Source organism: Pantherophis guttatus, chromosome 1 (assembly GCF_059756535.1).
Source record: "Pantherophis guttatus breed Tessera chromosome 1, ASM5975653v1, whole genome shotgun sequence".
Classification (NCBI taxonomy): domain Eukaryota; kingdom Metazoa; phylum Chordata; class Lepidosauria; order Squamata; family Colubridae; genus Pantherophis; species Pantherophis guttatus.
Window position 1 is genome coordinate 291,120,740 of NC_142063.1, and position 27,232 is coordinate 291,147,971.

General features: G+C 38.6%; 1 protein-coding gene across 1 annotated transcript in view; it reads left to right on the plus strand.

The window, feature by feature from the left end:
• The window catches only part of PLB1 (phospholipase B1), an 83,840-nt gene that overhangs the window by 14,840 nt on the left and 41,768 nt on the right, over positions 1-27,232 (plus strand). The window contains exons 6-19 of the mRNA XM_034427990.2: positions 1,114-1,165; positions 2,441-2,521; positions 5,326-5,391; positions 7,282-7,382; positions 8,892-8,973; positions 10,802-10,906; positions 13,334-13,429; positions 17,324-17,395; positions 18,644-18,767; positions 19,319-19,377; positions 21,001-21,074; positions 22,711-22,754; positions 24,209-24,317; positions 26,977-27,028. Of these exons, the coding sequence (XP_034283881.2) occupies positions 1,114-1,165; positions 2,441-2,521; positions 5,326-5,391; positions 7,282-7,382; positions 8,892-8,973; positions 10,802-10,906; positions 13,334-13,429; positions 17,324-17,395; positions 18,644-18,767; positions 19,319-19,377; positions 21,001-21,074; positions 22,711-22,754; positions 24,209-24,317; positions 26,977-27,028 (1,117 nt within the window). The remainder of the gene's footprint in view (positions 1-1,113; positions 1,166-2,440; positions 2,522-5,325; positions 5,392-7,281; positions 7,383-8,891; positions 8,974-10,801; positions 10,907-13,333; positions 13,430-17,323; positions 17,396-18,643; positions 18,768-19,318; positions 19,378-21,000; positions 21,075-22,710; positions 22,755-24,208; positions 24,318-26,976; positions 27,029-27,232) is intronic.

Here is a 27,232-nt window from a genome sequence, read left to right on the forward strand (position 1 = left end):
TCAGATCCAAAGTTTATACAAAAGACAAATGTATAGAATAGAGTACAAGCTGATTTTAATTATTTGCAGCATTATCTACATGTGAAGTTCTGCATTTTTTTTAAAAAAAGTAAAGTGCTGGTATTTCTAACAGAATTTATTTGAAGGGTAGATGGGGGGAGATAGGTGAAGACATAAGTATATAATAGATGTGATAGTAATAAGAAGAAGTAGCTACAATATTGGAGAGAAACTGTCAAGAGATATGTGAACCATGGATATAAGAGAGTCAGTTTTTATGACTGTCTTAAGCAGTATTCAATCATATATTTTTTTCATTTGTGCATCATGTTAATGCGAGAAAATTTATATTTTGAATGCTCTAGTGATACTATCACTCTACAATCACTGTTTCTGCATATAATAATGGGCAGCTTCTGGTGTGCATTATTAAATATCGGCTATCATAGCAAGGATTAACTATTTTTGAAAACAAAATAAATACCCCCTTTTTAAAAAAGTTCCATGAACAAGTTTTACCCAGTATGTACAGTATCCTTGACAAAGAATCTTGTCTGAAACACATCACATTTTGAACCATAACGTATTTACTCTGGCATTTGGATTCTTTTTCCTTTCTCCTTTTTCTTTTGTGTATAGCACTACAAGCAAAACACAGGATACAATAAATCTACTTTATTTGGCAGAGACATTTTACAGAATCCTGTTGCAATCTCTCATGTAGTAACAAAGAGCAGTCTCATTGCTCTTTATTCTGTATGTAGAAACACATAAGGGCTATACACCAGACTAACTCTCTGTACTCTGAGAGATCCAATCTGTAGGTGCGTTGCATGCAAGGTGTCAGATACCATGTTGCTCAATCAAAAATCTGGCTACATAAGTTTATGCTGAATGAAGTAACCTTTTATGGGTCATTTGTATGGGTCTCCTTGCCATTATTCATTCTTGTCCATACATTCCAAATTGCTTCATTGTTTGCTTGCAAAATTTATCTGTGAAATAGGCTCTATGTCACTTGAATTATTATTTCTGCTTTGTGTTTTCAGAATGATAGTCTGAATTGCTGTGTTGCTCCTAATATTTGTTTGCCTTCTTTATTTTCTTTTTTAGTGATATCACACAACAGATCAGAAGGCTAATAAACTTGATGAAGAATGATTCTGTGAGTTTCTGCTGATATGAACATCTTTTTCAACAAGCAATTGTGACTTTTTACTATTGACCAACAGGGAAGATGAGGTTCTGTCCTTTTGTATCTAATTATTGGTTGCTATCTTTAATTGTTTCACTGAGAAAAGAAATATATTTGATCCTGTTTAACAATTTAAGGTCTTATTGGTAGCAACATCTTACCAACTTTGGCTGATCTCAAAAAGCTAATAAAAGTTGGACTTGAATGGCAGACTGTAGGAGATCCTAAACTCATAAGAAAATTACAGAATAAAAAAACCTATTCTGAATAAAGACAATGGCAAAAATCTGCCATAAACTATGAGATGTGTCCATTAACTCATCTGGAGCAGAGTTTGGTTTGAAAGAACATTTATTTGAAATAGATTTAAATATGCTTCATGATCTTTTGGAATTCCCAATTAACCATATTTTTGCAAAATTATGTAAGGTAGCAAAACTACAGGAGGTCACTAGATGCCATCTCACAAGATGTACCCCACTTTTGCTCTTGTACAAAAGAAAGTGTTCCTTCTAACACATAGAAGCAAAGTATACTTTCCTTTTTATTGTAAATTTTCAAATTATCTATAATCTCTCTCTCTCTCTCATCTATCTATCTCTATATGATATTATCGATGTCCAAATTTATGCAAAACTAATTTGTTTAATTAATATTTATTGAATTAGAGGAACTTGCTACTCCTCCTGGTCACCTGCCTTATAGTAGACTGCAGGAACCCTAATTAGATTTGAAAACATGCATGAAGTCCCCACTCCCCTTAGTAGTTTTGTCCCCTCTGACCATTGAACAGGCAATACTGAAAAGTGAGCCCTAGATTTCCATAGGCAAAAACTACCCTTTGGTATTACAATGTTGGTGCAATACACTGATATACTAATTGCCATCAAATCAATTCAATGCACTTCTTAAGTCTGGTGATGTAGAACCAATTTCATAAGGAAATAGCATCCTAATGAACCAGGCACGGTGGCAACATTCTTAGTGCAGCAGTGCTTCGTAGCAATTGGACTTCAAAGAGGCTTCTGTAAAAGAAATCTGTGATTTTTCATTTTACATAACTGATTTAGTATATTAAAACTACATTTAAGATTGCTGCCTTGGTTTCCTACCTACATGCTGGTCTAAAAAAACAAATTGACTGTCCCCCTAATAATTATTCTATTAACTCTTTCTAAGATGTTAACTCAAGTATTTTTCTTTATTTTTTTTATGTCTATTCTCTTCCTTTTCCTCCTTATACAGAATATAAATTTCCAAGAAGATTGGAAGCTCATAACCCTTTTTATAGGAGGAAATGACCTTTGTGATAATTGTGATGATCCTGTAAGTTTCCATATATTTTACAGTTATTTCTAATATATTTTCTCATTTTCCCCTCCCCCATTTTTTTAAAAAAATGTATGTGATCTAAATGCTCATCTCTAGATATGCAAGTAAGAATTTTCCAAGTGCTCAGTGATATATGTAAGAATATGATATGCATAGAATCTGTCTTTCACGTGGCTTCATTTAATATTAGAATTGTTCCATGTTATATCTGAATGCTGAATAACATTCACATTGACAATAGGAGATATTCATTCATTTCGCAGGAAGCTATTGCAAACATGGCAAAAAGAAATCAGAAAGATTCTGGTAGTATCTTTTCCAACTTTTATTAAATGGCATGAATTTTCATGAGCTACCATAGACCAGGGGTCTCCAACATTGGCAACTTTAAGCCTGGAGGACTTCAACTCCCAGAATTCCCCAGCCAGCTTCTGGGAGTTGAAGTCCGCCAGGCTTAAAGTTGCCAAGGTTGGAGACCCCTGCCATAGACTAACTTGGCTCGATTCCCACAAGATCACGAACAGGCAAACTCTCTGTCCTAATAAGAAATTGAGGCTTAGACATTGCATTTCCACTCAAGAAGAATTATACTGGGATTGACTCAAAACCTGCTACTGACCCTTTCTTATATCCTTTGTAGCTAATTCAGTGAAAATACTACCTTCAATGGCAGCCATTTCCCCTGGCACCATGGGCATTTTAGAGAGGGTGATAGTGAGTCATTGCTGAATCAGTATTTTAAACAAAAACAAGTATTATGTCTCCATGCAGGGCCTTGAGGTCATTCAACCTGAAGGTGTTTTTTATCTCTTGTAATTTCATATCTTTGAGAACTTCCACTGATTAGAATATCAGTGCTACTTCATTTTATAGATAATTTTCTGTTGATAATGGCAGATGCCAACAGAGCTGATAATAAACAGGCAAGGTTTGTACTTTTCTTACTTAATGACAGTTTGGATCTCTAGAAAATCTGCCATTTGTGTAACTTGGATCAAAACACTGACATTATTTTCCCTTTTTTATAGTTAATCATGATAAGATGTAGTAAAGTGCTTATTTATGAATGCCTCCAAGTGATAAACTTTCTTTCTTTTGGCTCTTATCAACATACTGAAAAATGTAATTAAATATGTATTTCTGGGTTGGGTTTCACAGGTCTACTTTTGTAATGGTTAGATAGCATTTAAATGTTACTTCTAATTATTATTTTTAATAATTTTTTTGGCGCTCCTACATGAAAGAGATTTTATGTTTATTTAGGCCTCCTGATTTCTCCAACCTTTCAGTCTCCCTTGGGTTAGAGGTTTAATTCTATTTTGGTCATGACCCATGGCATGTGCAAACTGCAGCAAGATTGGTGGTACAGTACATATTTATATGAAAGTTTTGCTCAGCTTCTAATTTTTGAGTATTTTTATGCATTCGTTTCAGGATAAGTAAATTAAACAAATAAGAATAAGTGCTACACTTAATCGTAGCCAAAAGGCCAAATAAAATGAAGTAAATAAAATAATCTTATTTTAATAACAACCCAATAATGATTATATTCTAAATATACATCATAAATACTATAGTAGATCATATTTTGATCTGGTATACTGGAAATTCAGCCCAAACTGTCCCATACCTGGTTTCCTTGAATAGTAAATTTTGAGTAGTTCTCATAAGTTCCATGTCATGCTTTGAAAATTGCACATCTGGTATAAATGACATGGAAAGGGGTCTGTTTTTGGAGCTGGCTGGTACCTTCTCCGTCTCTTCTCCTTTCAGGACTTGTAGCTAGCATTGGTTTTCCTTTTTGCTGAAATGGTGTCAAGAGTTAGTCAGGCATGAACAGTCAGGTGAAGGATGCAAAAGCCTTTTCAGTTCTTTCCCTCACAGTTTGATCTTTGTCCTCTTTGAGGGAGGTGGACAGAAGAGAGGCAGGTGATGCTGGGCAGGAAATAGCAAAGCAGATGTAGTGCAGTTGTTATATCTGGGCTTCAAAAATGTGGCTGACTGCTAGATGACAAAGAGATATGGACACTTCAGTTTTCTGCCATCTAATGGTCATCCATATTTTTATAATCCAGATATGGCAGCCATAGAATGGCTGAATGGAAGGACAAAGAAAACACAGAGAAGCCTAAGTGAGTGAGAGATGTGTGAGACTCACAGGTTAGCTTACAGCTGTACCAGTTTTTCTTTTCTCTTCCCTCTCTTTTTTTTCCATACTCACTGCTGTCAGCCTGAGACATCAAAAAAAGAACCATAGTGATGCCATGGAGACTTTTCTAAAGTTTCTAGGCAGAAAAGCTCGTTGAACATAAGAAACAATCTGTGCAGGGATTCTCTATTTACAAAATAGAAATGTTTGACTTACTATTTAGAAAATTCTGTTTGTCTCCAGACCATGTTGTTCTTCAGACCATTCTTTTCTGAGGGTGCAGTTTAATGGTTTCCTGAGGTAAACCCTCTGAAATGAAAGTGATGTGAAGTGTTCCAGGAATGCTTCAGTTGTAAGACAAGTTTCGTTTGGAATGTTAAATTGCTCCCATTCTTTGCCATGGTTCATATTCAGATTGAAGCTCATTACTACTTTTGAACCAATTACTATGTCTGGGTGCTTCAAAACAACTGGATTATGTCAAAAATATCGTGGAAAGGCAGCCATTATGTCATTTGTGAAAGGTGCACATTAGTATAAATTGCAACTTTCAATTGCCAAATGTGCATAAATAGTGATGTGATAAGAAAGAGCTATGAGAATCTTATTTTGCACAAAATTCATCATTCGTTATCCTTTTCTTTCATAGATACGTAATTCTCCGGAGTACTACATATGGAATATACAATCAGCTCTGGATATACTTCATAAAGAGGTATCAAAGGAGTCTCTGCTAAAAGGGGAAATGATTGGGTGAATTATTAGAATCAATAGTTTCTTTAAGGCGATGGTTTCCAGTATTGTAACTGCAAACATAATTTAAAAAAAATAAAATAAAGGGGCCCAGATCTCATAAGGTCATCAAATATTGCAAAAAAAAAAAAAAAAAGTCCCCAAAGTATGGTGAAATTTTGGCATTCTTTATTTCCATAATTTTAAATATACTCAATTCATTTGCATTATTGACTCCTATTTTTGAAAGGCTTCTCAAAAGCTTTTGAGGACTGCCAACATTTTAAATGGTTTAAAGCTAATTAAAATAGGGAGCAGGTGAATGAGCACCTTTGGAGAGAGTATTTCACAGCAGATCTAAAAAGAGCAAAACTTAAATGGTGGAGATTTTCCAAAAGGAATGTATGTTTAAAATCTTGGTATTGTTATAAACCTGTGAGAGGGTAGGCAAGCCCTCAGATGCAGGGTTCCTGAGCCATGAGTCCTACAAATTAGACAGTACTTTGGATTTGATCTGAGTTTTCTGATTGTGATGTATAGTCTTCAATGCAGCCATGGGCTCTATCTATGGCTGTCACATACTTTTCAGTATGCCCTGCCTCTCAATCTTTAATTGCATTTATGGATAAGCATGATTCAGATCAGCACTCATGGGTATACATGATTGCCAACTGAAATCATTCATCTGGAGAACTTTCCTTAGACGTCTTAATAAAATCAGCCAGGGAGAGACAATTATATTTATAACTTGCTGTTTTCCAAGGGATCTTTTGCTTCGAATTTTATCAGCTGAACTTTGTCCACTGAAAAAGAAAATATTGAGCCTCAATCTTCACTATTAAGATTAGGTTTAGAAGGGTTTTTTGCTTTCCAAGGATTGGACACACCATGGCATAGCAAATCAATACAGAATGCTTAAGGGCGGTATAGAAGACAACTTCCCCCAACAACAAGCTATTGCTCTGGGTAAACTTCGTCCTTCTTGGACTTGGACTTCCAAGTTGCTGTTGCTACGTAAATGTATCTTTAACACTCAGTCCTTTACACTCAGTCGTGTTCAGTTCAGACAAATGCCCCAAATTCTATAAAATAAGAATAAGAATAATTTTATTTTTATACCACCCTTCTCCCGAAGGACTCAGGGCGGTGTACAGCCTATTAGTATATAATAGTATATAACTTTTGCCTTTTTCCAAAAGTTCTTCTGAAAGTTAGGATAAGTTACTGATAGTTAAAGATCAGGGGCTGTTTCAGTGTGGTTGCTCCCCTTCTAGTTGCTGCCAAACTCCTGGCACAGGTCCAAGTGAGACTACCACGAGGATATACTATTCCCTGTAGCTTATGGTCCAGATAGTTGAATTAGAGTACCCTTGCCTACTTGTAATAGCTGCCAATCTCCAGATATTGCCCAAGATCCAACCTAGAACTAAGAAGAAATTTTCTGACAATGAAAACAATAAATAATGGGATAGCTTAGCTCCACAAATCCTTTCATCACCATAAGTTTTTAAGAAGAGACTGGACAGCCATTTGTCCAGAACCTTATAGAATCTCCTGCTGTGGGCAGGGGCTTGGATTAGAAGACCTCCAAATCTCTATTCCAACACTTTGTCTTAGCGTTTGCTTTTGTAAGCTAAGGGTCTGAGTGGAGAAAATTTCAGGGTGTGGCTCAGTTATCACAATCAGCTGCAAACACCAGTTTGGATGCTTGTAAGTAAAGTTGTGAGTTAATGAATGAATGGATGGGGGAAATGGGGATGAGAAGTGTTTCTGCCTGGTTATAGTTACTTTTCCCATAAGAACTGGCAATTTAGAAACCACCTGGCTTCTAAATTGCTACCACCTATTCTGTTTTACATGTACCTCTTTGCAGGTACCTCATACATTTGTGAACCTGGTAACAATACTTGATGTGATACCTGTGAGGAAACTGTATCAGGAGAAGAGCACTGACTGCCCAAGACTGATTATGAGGTTTGAAATGAATTGATATTGTGCTGGAACTGGGAAAAATCTCTAGTATCTGTGCTGATTGTAGCTCCTTATAAACTTAAGCAATTGCTTTTTACTAATTCTGATTGTTGAAATATGGAAATATAAACCAAGTACACACTATTTATCTAAATGTATAGAAATAGTCTTGGAAGGGTCATAGATTATGGGGTGGTTTGTCATCAAATCTGCTCCATAGAGCAGGGGTGTCAAACTCGTGGCCCGTAGGCCAGATACCTCATGTGCTGGCCATGCCCACCCCAATTTTAGTGAAGGGGGAAAACATCATGATACGTCACATGATGACATGACATGTTTGATACCCCTGCCATAGAAGATACAAAGGTTTGCAATGGAAGATAAAAAATGCATTTCCCCATTCTTTTTCTGGTGGCAGGTATATGCTGAACAATCCACTGTGAGGCTTCTATTCATAGAAAAGAACAATGATTCAAATCCAAGAAGTACAGAGTATTACAGAAAAACCATTCTCCATGAAATCATGTGTTATACTTAAGCAATTCAACTGGAGGAGTCAATATTGTTTGACCCAAAGGTGCTTTTTCAAAAGGCAACTGGACTTTGTTTTTTCTTGAAGACATTTCACTTAACATCCAAGAAGCTTCTTCAGCTCTGACTGAATGGTGGAGGATGGAAAGATTTATATTTCTTGCAGTTGTCTACTCATCAGAATTCTTTCTGAGAGTCATGGAGGCCACTTGAAAGTTTATCTGTAATGTAAATGGGTTTGGAACATTCTTGGAACTGCTGAAAGGAATATGCTGTAGACAGGAGATAGGTAGTGTTGCATTTCTCCCCCTTTCTTGGGAGAGGGATGTTCAATCTTAATTGAAAGAGATGTAGATAGTCTCTTTGACCCCTCTTTCAAGCCAGTGGTCCTTTCTGTCAAGAATGTGGACTTTGCTATCTTCAAAAGAGTGTCTTTCAAATGCAGATGGATTGCTGAATCTTGTACTGATTGATTTGTTCTGTTGTGGCATGCATTTGTAAAGTGGTTGTTTTGTTTCTCCAGTGTACAGATCTGTACATGTCTCACTGTATTGTACTGCAATACTTTCAGCTGTTCCAAGAAGATTCCACACCCATTTGCATTATTTAGGTGACCCTGAGGGCACAGATAAACATTCAAGTGGCCTCAATAACTCTCAGAAAGAATGCTAACAAGCAGATGACTACAAGCAATATAAATCCTTCCATCCTCCATCAGAACTGAAGAAGCTTCTTGGATGAAAAGTGAAATGTCTTCAAGGAAAAACAAAGTCTAGTTGCTTTTTGAAAAACTGCCTTTGGGACAACCATGACTTGCATGATTGAGAATCTCTATAGAAATATTGTTTGAGCATAACATGCTTTTCACAGCATGTGTCACATGAAACATAGTTATGGGACATGAAAAGTGAAAAGTTTTCCATTTTTAAAAATGTCTGAGATAAGAGAATATGGTCAACATGTGCCATTTTTCCCCTCTAGGTCAATCTGTCCATGCATTTTCAAACCTAAGGATAATTCCTCTGAAATTGAGAACTTGGCATTTTTAAATCGAAGGTATCAGGTAAGGAAAATGCATTATAAATAATATACAGCAGTGTTCTACACCTCATCCTTTTAAAAACCAAGCATGAACATATTAGGTATTTTTCCCATTTTACTAACTCTGCTTCTGGATTTGGTTTTAACAATGAAAAGCAAGTTAATTTAAAAATAATAAGTAGTGACTTAAAATATCAAAATTACATTTGGTCTTTTTCACACCTTCATTTAAAAGCTTCTTTGCATTCCTGGGCCAACTTTAGATAATAATCACGTAAGCTAATTTTTATCAATGAAACACACAGCCCAATCCTATGCAGGTTGTAAGTAAAAGTTCAAAAAGGTTTGACATAAATGGAAATACATCATAATTCCATTAAGTGCAAGTGACTGAAAGCTGCAATTATACACTTAACATGGAAATAGGCTCCATCAAACTTGTTTAAAAATACTTTGTGTTATATAATTGGCCAATAAAATACTGGCTCACTTGAGAAAAGAGAGACTGTGTTTTTCTAACTGAAATTATCTTAACCTGTTTTAAAGCCTGTAAGTCCACTGCTTCATTTTGGTACATTACATATTGAAAACAAAGAATAATGCAACAATTCATCCAATGTTAGATAGAACAAATAGACTTGAAAAGGCTGCTGTGTGCTCAATAAATATCAGATGCCTCGTTAGAAGCAAAGCCCAGTGACTTGGGCTTTGAAATGTGACTCAGTTTGACATACAGCAAAGAAAAGTTGTCTACAAAAATGGAGGCAAAAATGCGGTGGAGTACTGTTTTAAGGTACAATTTCATTTATTATTGGGAATCTGAGGAAAAGATCCTGTAACAGAAATGAGAAATTGAAGTTGTGAAAAGTAGAGCCTCAAGACCATATCAGCAGTGGTTGGATTCAAACATTTTTACTATGGATTCTGTGGGCATGGCTTGGTGGGTGTGGCATGGCTTGGTGGGCGTGGCTTGGTGGCCATGGCAGGGGAAGGATACTGTAAAATCTCCATTCCCAACCCACCCCAGGGGAAGATTATTGCAAAATCCCCATTCTCTACCAATCAGCTGGGACTCGGGAAGCAGAGAATAGATGGGGGTGGGGCCAGTCAGAGGTCTTTTTTTTCCCTCCCTTTGAACTCCTGCAATTCCATAGGCCTTGACTATTTTCTATTGGAACAAACTCTTTGCTTCCTCCTTCCTCCTGGCTTCTACTTTCAACACTGCCATTGCTCTCCTTTCCTTTCATCTCAGAGCTCCTTTCATTTAATCTCAAATAAAATTCTACTTTTGAATTTTTGGTTTTTCATGGATGTATGTTTGGAATTCATCTCAAATCATAGGCGACAATGAAATGACAGATTGGGGATCATCTGGAGGACTTCAAATGAACCCATATATAGCTTCTCATCTTAGCAACTTTTATGTGTATCTATGCATGAGTGTGCAAGAGAAAGACAAATTGTAAATCACTAAATGTATATAATACACATGTACTGAAAAACCATGGATCAGATTAATTGTGGGATGGAAAAGGATTAATTTTTACTCCATGGCCTTTGGTAGTTCAATGGATGGGTAACCATGCTTATAGGTCAGCTGGAGGGGGGGAAAGAATTAATGGGCTTGTGCTGTTTATTGCGTAGTTCTGAGTTTCAAGGTCTATAAGAGTATAGACAATTAGGAGTCAGATTAAGATGCTTTGAAAAATTGACAATTTTCCCCACATAAATCAAAGAAATGGTTGAATATTATTCCTGTATTTGACATCTCTTTGACAGACATATCAGCTTGTCATTTCACTGTTTAGCAGCTCTAAAAGGAACATTATAATGGGGTTTTGTTTTGCTAGGAAGATACTCATCGCTTAGTCGAGAGTGGAAGGTATGACACAAGAGAAGATTTCACTGTGGTTGTGCAGCCACTGCTCGAAAAAGCAGAGATGCCTATGACTCCGGTAATTGCAAATGTATACATGTACTACATTTTTGAGAACTGTAAATCATAGATGGGGCCTAGCTAACTTAAATCCCATTGAGTTCAATGATTACCTTTACATTTGACTGTGTCTGAATCCAACTCATAGTATAGTGAGTTTGGGAATTACTTGGGCAGGAGTAGGATAGCAAAGCCGTGATGGTTGCAAGCAACTATGACTTAATGGTCAACAGAATAAAGCATAACCTTAATTAGCTAACCCTCAGGTAAATTAAGTTATAGTCCTATGAAATTCTCATCAGATTGGCCTGAGATTACTATTGCATTTGTCTATTTGGAACTGAATTCTGGCAGCTTGATCTCAAGGTCCTAAAAGACTGCATGCATCCCATTGTCCATTCCTGTTTTAAAGCATGTAAAAACAATCTGAGATTTATTTTCTGAAATATTTTCACTTACTCACCTGAGCATTACAATACTATACTGTATTTGTCCAGTAGTCCTTGCTTTTATACTAGGGCAAGAGTTGCTCAGGATTTTTACAATAAAAATTTACAGCATCATCCATCTATTGTTATGAAATAAATCCACCAAGCACAGAATGTTCACATCAACTCAGTTGTGAGGTATTACTGTTCTTTGGTGATATGATTCCATAATGAACACATAAGGAACATTGTCTTCTAGTTCATATGGAAACTAATGTATGACCACAGAGAGTCCTGACTGAAGATAATGTTATATCCATTGACACTGGTTTTTCAATGATATCTACTTAAGTGTTGAATTTGGCATGGAAACATATCACTTGAACAGGGCTACAATACTGTAAATTGCTCCTAAATCAATTCAATAAGACATGGACAATACCTTCAATTTGGAATTACCAAACTTTGAAGAGGTTCTTTAGTAGTGTTCAGATAGAAATTATTCCTCTTTTGAGTAAATTTGTTTGGCCTATTTTCACCCTAAGCCAAACTTTATAAGAAATAGACTTTTCATTAAAATACACAAGCTAGCCACTTAAAAAGTTTAAAGGTTTTCTTATAAAAATATGGTGTTATATGTATTGCAGGACCCTGCCAGCTTTCTCTCAAAGATCACTATTCTGATTTCCATCTCTTCAAAATAAAATTAGTCACATTAAGCATATTTTCTTTTTAAATGCACACATTTCTTGGCATGTATGGACTGGATTTCAATTTGCTACTGTGTTTTCCCAAAAAGAAGACCCTGTTTTATATTTTTTGAACCCCGAAATAAGCGCTTGGCCTTATTTTTGGGGAGGTCTTATTATTTTGGTGTGCGTGGAGCGAGATGGGGCTCCTCTTGCTGTCTTACCTGATTTCCAGCTCTGCGTTTAAATATTTTCAGGGAGGGCTTATTTTCGGGGGGTGGGAGGCTTATTTTAGCGCATGCGCTCAAAAGCCCGATTGGGCTTATTATCAGGGAATGTCTTATTTTCGGGAAAACAGGGTATATATAGATAACCAGTAGGATATAGTGGTTAAAATATAGGACCTGACCATGAAAATTCTGATTCAAATTTATCTTCAAACATCAAAGATAATTAAGTGACTTTGGGTAAGTCACACTGTCAGGCCAATCTCTTTATCCCTAGTTGTAGAGATGAAAGTGGAAAAGGGAGCACAATATATCACCTTCAGCTTCAAGAAGAAAGATGGGATATACTAGAATACTGAATCCAGTTTTGGTCACTACACTAGAAAAAAGATATTGAGATTCTAGAAAGAGTGCAGAGAAAAGCAACCAAGATGATTAGGAGACTGAAGGCTAAAACATATGATGAACAGTTACAAGAACTAGGCATGGCTAGTCTAGTGAAAAGAAGGATCAGGGAAGACATGATAGCAGTGTTCCAATATTTGAGGGACTGCCACAGAGAGGAGGGGGTCAAGCTATTTTCCAAAACACCTGAAGGCCAGACAACAAATAATGGATGGAAACTGAACAAGGAGAGATTCAACCTGGAAATAAGGAGTAATTTTCTGACAGTGAGAGCAATCAACCAATGGAACAGCTTGCCATCAGAAGTTGTGGGAGCTTCATCACTGGAAGCTTTCAAGAAGAGACTAGACTGGCATCTGTCAGAAATTATGTAGGGTCTCCTGCTTGGGCGGGGGGCTGGACTAGATGACTTACAAGGTCCCTTCCAACTTTGTTAGTTTGTTGTTGTTCTTATGTAATCTAACAATCAAATTATTCAAAGCTTGTCATGTACAGCATATATTTATTCTGTATATATATAGATGGAATATCTTGAACTGGATAGTCATTTGTTTCCATTTTTACTGGTTTTTTTCTGTCCCTCAAGTGAAATGGGCTCTAGTTCTTGAAAATATTTTCAGCAACACATTTTTGCTTTGCTGGAACAAGTCAGCAGAGTTACCCTTATAGAAATAATAATGTCTGATTCTTACTTTAGGATGGGCTGCCAGATGCTTCATATTTTGCCCCAGACTGTTTTCATTTCCACCAGAAGAGCCACACCCAGGCTGCTCGGGGGCTGTGGAACAACATGGTAAGAGATTGCGCTAGATGTTTTTCTTTTAGTCCCATTCATAAATCTCAGAATGTGGACATTTTGTATTAACAACATACAATACAAAACCTAACAGGAGTTACCCATCCTGAAAATCATTGTTTTCTGATTATGGAAAGATGTTAGTGAATCACATTCATTGCATAGGTAGTGTCACAATGGATTTTTAACTGGCTGTCCACTTGCAGATTATTAGGAACATAAGACTTAGGAAGCCTTTGTTGAGATGCTTCCATGCTACTTTTGACAGCCATTGTTATTCCCACCCAAACCCTCCTAATTGCATGTATACCACCATTGTGAGACGGTGAGCTGCCAAGAATCCTCTTAAATTAGGTGCTTCCCTCTGGAATGTGATAACTCTCCACAGCCAATTCATCACCGCCAACTTGCCACAATCAACTACCCATGGCCAACTCACTGCAGGACAACTCGCCATGGGACAATTCTGTCAGAGTGCACACAGTGTGACTATTTTGAGACAACCCAGGAGCAAAATACAGTAAACAGGTTTGTCTTTCAAATAGTGGTTTATCTACAAGAAATATATACATACATGTTCTAGGCAAAGTAAGGCAATCAATCATCAACTACAGCACCGAAGCACACACGGAGAGAGAGATACATCCTCACAGGACCTCTCTTACATTACAGCCTCTTAAAGTGGTAGTAGTCAAATAATCCTGCTGACTCATTGCTACCATTGCATAATTGTTAAAGCATTACAGCAGTTGGTCAGCTATTAAATCATCATTACCTTGACCAACTCACTGTGGGACAATTCAACAATTCAATTTACTTATTTAAAATAATTTTTAAAATATTTTAATTTTTCATTTTCACATTTTATTTTGTCCTTCATTTGGCATCCTTTCTTTAATGAATCTATTGGATTATTTCTTCGATAATATCATGTTTCCCCGAAAATATAACCTATTCGGAAAATAAATCCTAGCTTGATTTTTTGGGGTGAGCCTTATATATGTCCTACCCCAAAAATAAACCCTAGTGAAGGGGTGGGCATGACCAGCACAGGAGGCAGCCCTTCCCTTTCCCAGTCAGCTAATGGCAGCTGGGCCCCTTAATCACGACCTGTGGATCAGCTGAGCTGATCGGGAGCTATCTCTTGTTCTATCTCTCTGGGTGCTGGAGGTATTTCTTGCACACACTTGCCAGCCCCAGCCCTGCTGCGGCACCAGACAACCTCGCAGCTGAGGGCCCCTTGTTGAGTCCCGATCTGGGGCTTGCCATACCTGGGGGTGGGGGGGGGGCATGGAGCTGCAACCATTGAAGCTGGTGAGTCCAATGATGAGCAAGGCTGTGGCAGCGGCAGGACACTTCAGGACAGTGCTGGCCAGCCACTTGTTAGCAGGCCACTCTTCTGGCCGGGTCTGGCCATGAGTGGCACCAGCAGGCAACGAGGTGCGCAGCTGGTGCAAAGAACAGGGAGGCGATGGCAGTGACGCTACTTCTGGCACAACACAGCTGCTTGTCAGCTGTTCATCCCTACAACCATGCACGTGCTTCCAGCCATGCTTCCCAGGGCTCTGCACCATGCTATCAGCCTGGCCACACCACTGAGACCGAATGTCTTCACACTCCTGGCTATGCTGCTCTTGGCTGCCCTGTAGCTTTAGTGGGCAAGAGCTCAGTGGTGGCCCTGCAGTGGGATGGAGGAGGGAAGGGGTGATCTCCCCTCCCTCTTCCATTTGTCTGTCCCAGTGCAGGGACTCCTACAGGGACGTGTAGGGCTGCCACGGAGCTGTTGCCCACCGAAGCAGTAGCTCACCCAACCAACTTTCCACCAGCATGTAGATATGCAGTTAGAATGAATGGATTTGCTTTGTTCTCCTTTCCTTGGGGATAAATCATCCCCAAGGAAAGGAGGATCGGCAGGAGAATCCCTCCTCTCCCATTTTCCTGCTGATCCTCCTTTCCTTGGGGATGATTTATGCCGAAACCATGGATGTGCATTTGTGCAGGGAGCCCCAAGGAAAAGAGGTTACAGAACAAGAAAGGTTCCTACCAAGTCAGCAGCAGTGCCTGAATCAAACAAAGCGCTGCAAGTCCAGGCGCCCTTCCCATTTGTTGCCCCCCTTTCAGGAAGCATTCACTGCTGCCGGTGTTAGAGTATTCAGATTAAATCCTGGCGTGTTTAGGAAGGGAGAAGGCATTGGCAGCAGTCAGAGGCATGGGGCCGCCCACTCCATGTCCAGGAGCTGCTGCAAGCACATTTCAAGAAAGAGCCGAATCCTACTTTTCACTTTTGGCATGCTCGCCACTTGCTTGCAGCAACTGGCATGAGCAACTGTTTGTGTTGCTGCTGGCCTTGTGGAAGCTCTTTGCCCTCCTGGCAGAACTGCTTTGGGCTGCTCCTGCCTGGCACGGGGTGAAGTCAGCTGAGATCTACAATCTTTTGAGCGCCCTCCCGCCCCGCTGGCCTGCTAGGGCCCCTTCATCAGAGGCCACTGGTAGAGCCATGCCGCCTCACCTGCCACCACCTTCAGGCTGCTGAGGACCTTCCTGCAAGTCTACTTGGTGCTGCTTGAGCTGGACTATGAGCTACTCTTCAGATCCTGGCCCTGTTGGGTTATACCAGGCAGGAGCAGCCAAGCAGGATGGCCGAAAGCAGTGCTGCCAGGAAGGCGAAAAGCCCCCACAAGGCCAGCAGCAATACAGGCAGCCGCTCGGCTGCCAGCAGCCAAAAGTGTCCCAGGAGCAGCAGGGCCAGCAAGCAGGGCAGATGGGGATTGGAGTGCACCAAGAACTTAGGCCATTGCAGCTGATTGAGATAAAACTGTTCTTGAAGGGGGCATAAGGCACATGGGGCCTCCTGCTGCTTTTGCAACCTCAATCGGCTGCAAGAGCGATTGGGATTCTTCGAGGTGGCAGCAGGTCACCCGCTGATCAGCTGTTCCACAGACCAAGCTGCTGGCAAGAGGGGCAGCTTCCCCCCCGCCCCCCGCCCCCCGGTACATGGGGAAAAAATAAGACCTCCCCGAAAATAAGTCCAAGCGCTTATTTCAGGGGTCAAAAGAAAATAAGACCCGGTCTTATTTTTGGGGAAACACGGAAGTGTAACTCTTGTCCCAAGGCAAGTTGTCCTGCGGAGAGTTAGCTATGGTAAGTTGTTCCACAGTGAGTTGGCTGTGGCAAATTGGCTGTGGTGAATTAGCTGTGGCTAGTTGACCATGGTGAGTTGGCTACAACAAGTTTGCTGGGGTGAGTTGTCATAGATCCTCTTCCCTCTTCCCCAGCTAGTAAATTGCAGAGTATAAAAATTAACACTCTATCTACCCTGTTTCCCCCCAAAATAAGACATTTCCTGATAAAACCCCAATCGGGCTTTTGAGCGCATGGCAATAAGGCCAAGCGCTTATTTCAGGGTTCAACAAAATAAGACAGGGTCTTATTTTCGGGGAAACACGGTAATGGTTCCAAGAGGTGAATGAGATGAACTTTGCACGAATGGGTAATTGGTTGCACTACAATACCAGGGGAAACACAGCAAAATATTTGCAATATTTCTTCTAGAGTAATAGTTCAGCTATTTAATTTGAAAATCAATTGTCCTACTTCGTTAAGTTTTACCTACGGGGTGCAGCATCTGTATCAACACAATCCTTTCACCTAAAAAAGATCTGAGCCAGACTTTCTGCTGCAATATTATTTCCCCTGTGCATTATATCTTTAATATACTAAAAATTGCAGAATTAGATAATTATAGTTCAAACATCAATTATGTATTGATTATCTAATTCTCTGAAGGCTCTGTGGATTGCACTTTGTAATGATTTATGGCATACATTTCTGCATCTTTTGTTTTTCATCTCCTCTTCCATGCCCTATACATTTTCTAATTATTTGTTATAGTTGGAGCCCATTGCAGAAAAGACAATATTGCAAAGAATTGAAGCTGAGATAACACTCAAATGTCCAAACCAGGTAAATTAATTTTCTTAGGACTCTGTGTAATTTCCAGTATTATTTTCTTTCCCATCCTTGCTGTGCATGTGAGATTAATATTGCCACCCCCATCCTGTTTCTTTTCTGTGAACTGTATAAATCCTACAAAATAGAAAGAAATATTCAATTGCAAAATTATCTGGGTTAGCCTTGACTGGATGCTGACACTAACATATGTAATAGAAGTGAGAATTGTCCTATAACTTCACTAACCTCAGTGAGGAACTTCTGTGCATAAAATCAGACATCAGAAAAGGTATATATATCTGGAAAGTGAGAGATGACTTGAGGGGAAGTGTTGATGTGGCTCCATCTGAATTCACTAGAATCCCTTACTCACTCCAAGGACCTAATATTTCACTAGTGTCTACCATTGTGATGTCTGAACACCTGGAAGGCAGATGGATGAGAGGCAGTAGTGGGTTCCACTTACCTTCATTACCGGTTTGGAACGCTTGCTTCGCTCGCGCATGGCACTTCTGTGCATGCGCAGAACCTTCTGCACGTGCGTAGAGCATCCGTGATGACATCCGGGTGGGTGGGTGGAGCCTCCCGCCGCCACCACTACCGGTTTACCCAAATCGGGGCGAACTGGTAGAAACCCACCACTGAAGAGAAGGTAGTCTCATGTTGGTCTTCTTTAGGTGTTGCACCGCATTGACTGCCTAAAATTGGTGGCTTTCTATATTGGCTCTTGGAAAATATACTGGTCTAGGCAATCATGATGATTTCTAGAAGAAAGTACCACCCAGAGTTCTTGGCTTAATAAAACAAGATATCAGGAGCTGCATGATATGTTTTCTGGATTGTGTGTGTGTGTGTGTGTTTAACAGAAGCTCCTCTTATCAGACTAATCAAATCAGTTTGTGATTTTGAAGGGCAGGTAACCCCTTTGAATCCCATACTTAAGCAGTTATTCATCCCACCAAATACCTGTGTATTTTCTTCTAAAGATCAACAGTAATTGAGATGGTAGGGGTAAATGTGAGAGAGATTTAGATATAAAGACCAATATGAGGGCAGTTGACTTCTGCTTGAGAAACACCGCCTGCTTTTATCCTGTTAAAATTGCTGAGATCTCATAATCTCCTCCTATCTCATCTGGTTGGTCCCTAATCAGAGGTACAGAGGACTACAGTATCTGTGTTATTTGTAAGACAAGACTTGCCTCTGGAGGGCGCTTTGGGATCATCTTTTCACTTTGACTTGGCTATCCCTGTTCTGTAGGACCAGCCATATTTAATGACATACAAAAACAGCAACTATACTTACCACAAGGAAAATACTCCAGTTTATGGAAGCCAGATGCGGTGCAAGGATAAAGCACCATCCATTGAATATCCTACTTCAGGTAATCTTAGCTGTTTGACACCAGATCATCAAGAGAAATCACTAAGGATGAATTTAGATGTTGCTTCTCCTGCCAAAAGATAATATAAAGTATCAATTTCTGAACATATTTTGCTGTATTTTCAGCAGTCACCCATACTTTTTATTAGATAAAGTTGCAGCTATGATCCATGGCAATGACCATTAACGTGCCTAAGATATTATAGAGAGCCAATTTGATCTAGTGGTAAAGGCACCAGCCTAGGAAGCAGGAGAGTGAATTCTTATCCTCCCTTAAGCACAAAGCCAGTTGGGTGACTTTGGACCAGTTATGCTCTCTCACCCCAACCCACCTCACAGGGTTGTTGTTGAGGGGAAAATAGGAGGAGAAAGGTATGCTCCTCTGTAGAGAATTGGGGGTGAAACAAAGGTGACATTGTGAAGACATGTCTTCCAAAAATTATGAGTAAGGCCTTTTTTATGCTGAAATTAGCAAGAATTGAATTCTGCTTCCTGCAAGATGTTTAATTACAACGTTTATTTTCTTTGTTCTTTGTTCTTTTTGTTTCCCAGTGCATAGCCTAAAACCAGCTGATGTGCAAGTAATAGCTGCCTTGGGAGATTCCCTGACTGTAAGAAGCCTGCTTCTTTTGCCATTCTTTTCCTAGGAAAGCTGCAGTTCCCTTTGTTTATTTAAATACAGAGCAGAGGTCCATGTGCTGGCTGCTCCCACTATGGAAATATAGCCTAGGTTCATCATAATTCTCAGCCCTAATTAGATTCCCCTCCTCCCTCTCAGTATGAATCAAATCATTATGGCTCAAATTTTCATGTAAATCCAGCCTGGCTTTTTCAACAAACCTGACTGCCTTAATAATGTCATTAAGTAATTTAATCAGGCATTGATAGCAGCTGTTTTGAGTTCTAAAGGAAAACTTCATCATTCTTGTTAGTTTATTCCTGACTGCCTGAACTTGAGCAAAGTTGGGCTATTAGTATGAGTGGCAAAAGACTTTTAAGTTACTGTTATTTTAATATAAAGCATGACAGAGGCTGACAGTGAGAAAAAACCAAAATCAAGTTGTTGGTTTTGGGGAAGGGTTTGCTTGTTTTTTTGCAAATGCACCAACTTTAAAAGTTCATAGCAAGAGTTGGGATTTCAGATGAAGGATCATGGCCCTTAGAATGTCAGGTATTAAAGCTTTATGAACAGGTGTAGCTCAGTTGTTTTGGATGCATTCTAAGTGCTCATTTTGTGTAGGTGGGATGGGAGGGAGAATTAAGGTGGCAGGATTCCCTGATTGTTCCAGAATGGGAGGGAAACACAGTGCAGAAGATGTCCTGGTGTCGCCTAAATGAGGGGCACCCATATCTAAATTGTGCCATTGTTCCCCCCAGTCATCTTCATTTTGTCTCTTTGTTGCATTTTATGGACTACCAAGCAGTATTCTGTTTTTGTTTCACCTTTACACATAAGCATCAACCTCATTCTGACTTCCCTCCATTCAGCTTCACTTGAATAAATAATGGGACAACAGCAGTACAGGAGCTCAGTGAACTGATAGTGTATCATTTCTCGATGAATTTCTCACTATATTGCTCCATTAATCTTGCCTCCTGCTCATAAGAGTTCAAAACACCACTTTGTGCATCCATAAATCTTGTTGATGGGGCATGATGTATGCCTCCCCTATTTCAAACCTTTCAAAATGCCATGCAAGGGAGGGTTATAATAATGATGGGTGGATAAAAATGCCAAATCCAGCTAAACATCTGGCCGACTGTGTGACCAATTATAAAAATAAATTTTGGGCTGCACTTAGAAAATAGTGTGTTTGACAAAATTTCCATCTCATTTACAAAAGGCCACACTGCTTGGATTCTCATATGTACTATGTGGATACATTACGACAGACTAGATTCTTGGGAAGAACGTGATGATATGAAGGCTAACAATAGTTAAAGAGCTGGCATCTGTGATCTCACATTTTTAGGTATATAATTATATAATAATGACTAAAAAGGGTCAGATGCCCATGGGAACTGTATTATCTTGTATTTTGTTATGGATTGCACTAGTTGAGGCTAAACCAATTTCCATGTATACATAATGTACAATGACAATAAAGGCTATTATTATTATTATGTTGTAAGTGCCAAAGACTTAAGGGGATAGTTTTATTTGAACAATAAAAAAGGAAAAGAAAACACAAAATACATAAATGAAATTGTTCTTTCTGTTCTTTCTGAGATAGGCTGGTATTGGAATAGGATCAGCACCAAATGATATGTGGGATATGCATACACAATATCGGGGTCTGGCTTGGAGGTAAGTCTGCTGTCTTTGGGCTCAAGTCATGGCTGGTTAAAGTGTTATTCATCCGTCCTTGAGTCAGCAGAAAAGTCTGCTACAATATTCTGCTATAATATTCTGCTATAATAACAAGCACAGCAGATGGCGCTGTCCTTGCTTGCTTACTGCCAGTTTAGGAGCTGATGGAGTCCTTTGGGTTAATTTCACAGCTGGTGGAGAAAACAAGCACTTGTCCTTCTCTCTTTCTGGACTGGGGCCAGTTTAGATAAATGCTTAGAACAGTAGGTTTATCCACCTGTCAAGTTACCCAGCCAACAGATGGTAGCACCTAAGAGAGACCCAGAGTATAATGGGAGAAAGTTCTCCCAATGCTTCTTGTAACACTGCCTTCATCCTGGTTTTATAACTTTTATTATTGCAATAGATTCACAGATGAGTGCTAAAACTACAGTATGGCCTTGATCAGATCACTGCCAGGACACGTCTGAGGCCGTTGCAACTGTCAGGCTGTGTGTTACTTATGAACTAGACTCCATTTCCTTTCAACCCCATATTCCCTTCTATGAATGTTACCTGTCAGCTGGATTCACATTCTTTTAGAAGAGCTTTGCACCCATGTTTAGAAATAGCCCGTCAGGCAACAGATGCAGAGCAAGAACAAGAGCTGTGTGCCATTCCCGTCTGTGCTGCTTCTATGTGCCTGTGACCTATCAAAGGAATTGTTGCTGGACATAGGTTGAGCGCTGTTTCAGAAGACCAAAGTACACTCAACTAGGCTATTTCTGAACATTTTGTAAAAAAAGCATCAAACCATTCAGCAGGAAGGCCATTTTTATTCATTCTGCATTTTTAAAGTTTCACCATGTGTTCTATATCTATGGGGCAAAATAATACCAGTTTTAAAGGGTTTACCTGAAATGACACTTCAAAAATCTAGAAAGCTGTTATTTGCTGATATGCTAAGAATACTATGGGTCCATATTCCTTTCCCTGTAGGGTTACAGTTTTCAGATTTTTTTGAGGTCTAACTCCTGAATCTCTTTATAATTGCTATGCTGGATCTGCTATGCAAAGGAAAGTTTAAAACTTGCCCATTCCTTGAAAATAAAGGTTGCCTTTGTTCTATAGAAATCAGGGTATATTTAGAATAAGAAACACTGGCCATGTTATGTGAAGGTTTCTATTGGTCATTAGCAAGTTCAGTTCTTGCTCAGATCATACAAGCATTAATATCCTATAAACACTTATTCATTTATTGTCAGAGAGAGATTGGCCATGCCAGGAGGAAGACTCAAGTGGGGAATTAGTCTGGAATCATTATGTAGGCACTAGATGGCAAGGTCCAGCCCTCCAAATGCTGTTGAACCTTATCTAGTCTAGCTCAGGTGCAAACTGTCAGTCTGGGAAGATTGCTGTGAAATAGGCATTGAGCAATAAAGTAACTAATGTAAATACTTTACATGTGGGTCTGGTTGTTTGTGTCTGACATTAATACACCTTGTCCTGTCCATCCTTTCCTTTCTCTGCTATTTATATCAGCATGTCTTGGTTCCAGTTATTGTTCTACTTAAATTGCATTTTTCCTGAAAAAGAAATTCTCTTTTATACTAACAGGGGCTTGGTGTCTTTCTTCTTGTTTTTCTCATTGCAGCATTGGAGGAGATGCTTCATTAAAGAATGTAACAACTTTACCAAGTAAGTCAAACCTGCTCCTGCAATTGTGCTATGAGAAAATAGCAGTTGCTCCCTCTGTGTGTTGTTATTAAGAATGAGTGATTCAGTAAGGATGGAATCCATGACACAATGCAGCACAGAACTCAATATTGCAGTTGATATCAGAGTTATTCTTAAAATTAGGTATTGCTTCCTAACTTGAATGTTTGATATTTTAATCAAAATATCATCTTATCTGTAGATAGGAATAAGACAGTTTTGGGTTTTTATTATAGATGGTCCATTTATTTAGAGGATTTGAATTTGATTTGAATTTAATAATAAATTATAATGAACAAATAATTTCTTAGTAAATTGAAATCCTCCAATATTTGTCCTGCTTTGTTACCCTACAAAATATCTGAATTCCCACTGAATCTAATAATATATAGTATATTTCCAAAAGTACTGAATAAGATGGGTAATATTAAAAAGCCTATAATTATTGCTCAAAACAAAGCCATTTTTGAATTTAGAGTGACTCTTCAACAAGAAGAATAAATAGAAAAAATGAAAACAAATTAAAATCCTGTGCAATATCAGCTTCTCTACTTTGGCAAACTCAGATTACCAGTTCCAGGTTAAGTCAATCCTGTAATCTCCATATCAATAATGTGTGTGTAATATATGTGTATGCATATGCTTTGTATATGTATCTGCTAGAAGATACACCAAAACCAGGTAGAGCTGTATGCATTTATAGCCTTTAAAATGAAAATACAATGCTTTAACTTATAAAAGGCATTAATTTCCCATCTATTATTCTTCCTTTCACATACACACCACACTCACACATGGAAACCCTCTACACACACACATACATAATCCCTTTCTCCTTCCAACATGAACAGCAAAATAAGAGAAGCAAATGCCAGGAAGCCTTTCCAAATATACATTTTTTCTAAAATTGCAGTTGAAGGCATATGAGATACCCATTGGCCTTTCTTTGCATCAGCATCTCACGTTTCAGCCTCCATATATCCATGTTTTGCTGCCCAGTAATCCTGTTGTTCGCTTTACGAAACATAGAAAAATAGCTATAAACGTGCAGCACACGTTTTATATGGAAATAACCTCAGATTCAATCTCTGGCATGTCCCGTAAAATTGGGAAAGAACTGGAGTATTCCTGCTGATCAGTGATCTCTAAAGTTTTCTGATGTTCAGACATACCCCAAGAGGTGCTACAAGTCATATACTGGTAAGAAGGACAATGGCCTTGTCTCTCTTACCAGTATATTCTTGAAAAGACTTTGAGGACTTATGACAAGATGTTTAGGTCAAGAACTTCATAGTGAGCTAATTTATAGTTAACTAGCTGGATACCCATGCTTCGCTACGTTACAACAATTACATCTAGTAACTGTTGAGTAAATTTTCCTCTAAAGAGATCCTTTGATTTTCTTTCTTTCTTCCATAATTTGCCATTTCTTCCAGATATCCTTCATGAATTCAATGCTAACCTCACAGGCTATTCAATTGGTATTGGTGAATTTACTGAGACAAATGCCATTCTCAATCAGGCAGTTCCAGGAGCACAGGCTAGGTATGGTTTTTGTTTTTTTTTTGTTTTTTTAAATTGCACACACACAAAATTTGCAAAATGGTGCATTCTAGAATGTTTATATATTCTTCAAGATTGTTTGATTTAAGCATTCTGGCCCAGCAGTTTTCCAGCAGCAAATTTTCCAAAACAGCTAATAGTTCACGATGTTCTTGATACAATCTACGCACTTCTAACATGGCTGGCTGTTTCATTAGCCAGAAATTGGCAACCTCTGTGGCCCCAAGGGCTGAATTAAATTTTGAAACTGCATATTTATTTTTTATTTATCCATTATGCTGCAGTTGACATACAAATCCATGTACTGCACATATACATTAAATCTATTTTCTTCTCTCGCAGTGTTCCTGAGAGATTTACTGGGAATAAGGCACTCTCTGTCCAATGCTTCTGTTTAATTTATGGCTTTTATTCTAGCACTGTTTAGAAAGGCTGGTAGGTCCTGCAGAGCACTCATACTCATTTTCATTTCCAGTAATTCTGCTTAAGGTTGCTTATTTCCTCATTGATTTCTCTGTTGATCAGAGAAGAACAGAATGTGCTGTTCCTGCTGTTAATGATAGAAAATCAATGATCTGTTTATCTTGATCAGCTTTCTAGTAAGAAAAATAGGTGAAACTCCTTGTGGATCCCTGACATACTGATAGCTCACCTTTGCAGGATTACTTCACCTAGGCAAAGTAGCCAAAGTGACAGATTGAAAATGTTTATTTTATTTTATTTATTTATTTTGTCAAGCATATATAAGATAACAGATATAAGTATAAACATGATTATGAATACATGAAATGGATATGAATAAATGGGAACAGTAGGACAGGGACGGTAGGCATGTTGGTGTGCTTATGCACACCCCTTACAGACCTCTTAGGAATGGGGTGAGGTCAACAGTAGAGAGTCTAAGGTTAAGTTTATGGGGGTTTGGGGATGAAACCACAGAGTCAGGTAGTGTATTCCAGGCATTGACCACTCTGTTGCTGAAGTCATATTTTCTGCAATCAAGTTTGGAGCGGTTCACTTTAAGTTTGTAGTTATTGTGTGCTCATGTATTGTTGTAGTTGAAGCTGAAGTAGTCATTGACAGGTAGGACATTGGAGCAGACAATTTTATGTACTACACTTAGGTCAGACCGAAGGCAGCGTGGTTCTAAGATGTCTAAGCCCAAAATTTCAAGCCTGATTGCATAAGATATTCTGTTGCAAGCAGAGGAGTGGAGGACTCTTCTTGTGAAATATCTCTGGACTCGCTCAACTGTATTAATGTCCGATATGTAGTGCGGGTTCCAGACAGATGTCATGAAATGTCAGAAAATTATTTTTATTAAAATGTTTACTATTGTATTCTTAATGCTAGGGATTATGAGAGGTGTTTGCAGAAAATTCTGCTTCATATCCCTTCAGTTTTGGGTGCTGTTCATCCACTTCGGGGTGGAAATTGCCTTGGGACAGTACAAAAAGACATGAAAGGAATAGCACATCAATATTATCCAACACTTTTATCTTGGAATTATAGGTTTGTTCCTTTGACATCTCTTGGCTTCCCTTAAATGTGTTCACTTGAGAAAGAAGTAGAGAAAAATAAGTATTCTCTCTTTCCCCTTTTTCCAAAAGCTGCCATTATGTTCACTGATATTATTACAGTGTCTATGAACTCTTAAATACTTTTCCTATAAGTTATTTATAGGTTATCTACTAAGGATAAAGGACAGATGGATATATACTGTATATCCTGGATTTTCACCCAATAGCCATATAAATCAAGGAATTATCTTATCAAAGTTAATTATTTATCTCCACTGATATGAAGCTGTTTCAGGAAATATCAGGACATCCTTATGTATGGGAAATCTATGAAACAGAACAAATAAAGGAACAGACCAACAACTCACTTCAGATTCTGAGACCAAGGGTTAACTCCTCTATATATTTTTCATCACTATTTTTCATCACTATTAAGATGCTTCTATATAATAGCTTCAGGCAGTAACTAATAATTCAAGAATGGCGTGGTATGGTGCCTTCCTTCCTTCCTTCCTTCCTTCCTTCCTTCCTTCCTTCCTTCCTCCCTCCCTCCCTCCCTCCCCCAAATACAGTAATTTCTAATACTATTAAATTATCTTATGATTCTTGACAAATGTATCTTTTCTTTTATGTACACTGAGAGCATATGCACCAAGACAAATTCCTTGTGTGTCCAATCACACTTGGCCAATAAAATTCTATTCTATTCTAATTCTATTCTATTCTATTTTATGCACAACTGAAAGCAAAATGCTACCGTGTATATTCCTGCAGAGGCAGATCTGATTGGATAGATTCTGAAGCTCCTAGCTGTTAGACATGAGTCATCAACTACTTTTACTGATGAATCACTCCCTTTTTCTAAGTACTATTTTACTTATCCCACTGTAAACAAAAGCAATATACGATATTAAAGTGTTCCCTGGGGGACTTCCAGACAATACTTGTATTGTGCAATTACCCTAGTCTTTTCACAATGCTTTATTGGTGGAGGCCACAGTGGAACTTGTATTTCTGATTTTACTGTTGCTTTTTAACAGAGTTGTTTTTTTTAGGTATGTTTTCAGGTATCAGTTCTCTATCAACTTTATTCATCTTTTTTTCTTATTTTTTTTCCATAGGGATCTACCAGATCAAGTAAAGCGCCTTGTAAAAATCATGAAAAATTATTTGGTAGGTTGGCAACATTCAAGGAACTCATTTATTTGTCACTGTTGTGCAATGGCTAAGCCCATATGGTGGAAAGTGGAGTATCAAGTAGTTCCATAAACTTTCTGGCTTTTCACACCTCGTTCCACTTCCTATTTAAGTTTTTAGGTTGGTAGACTCTGCTATTTTCACCTATCAGAGACTCCTTGCCTGGCATTCACCTGAGGT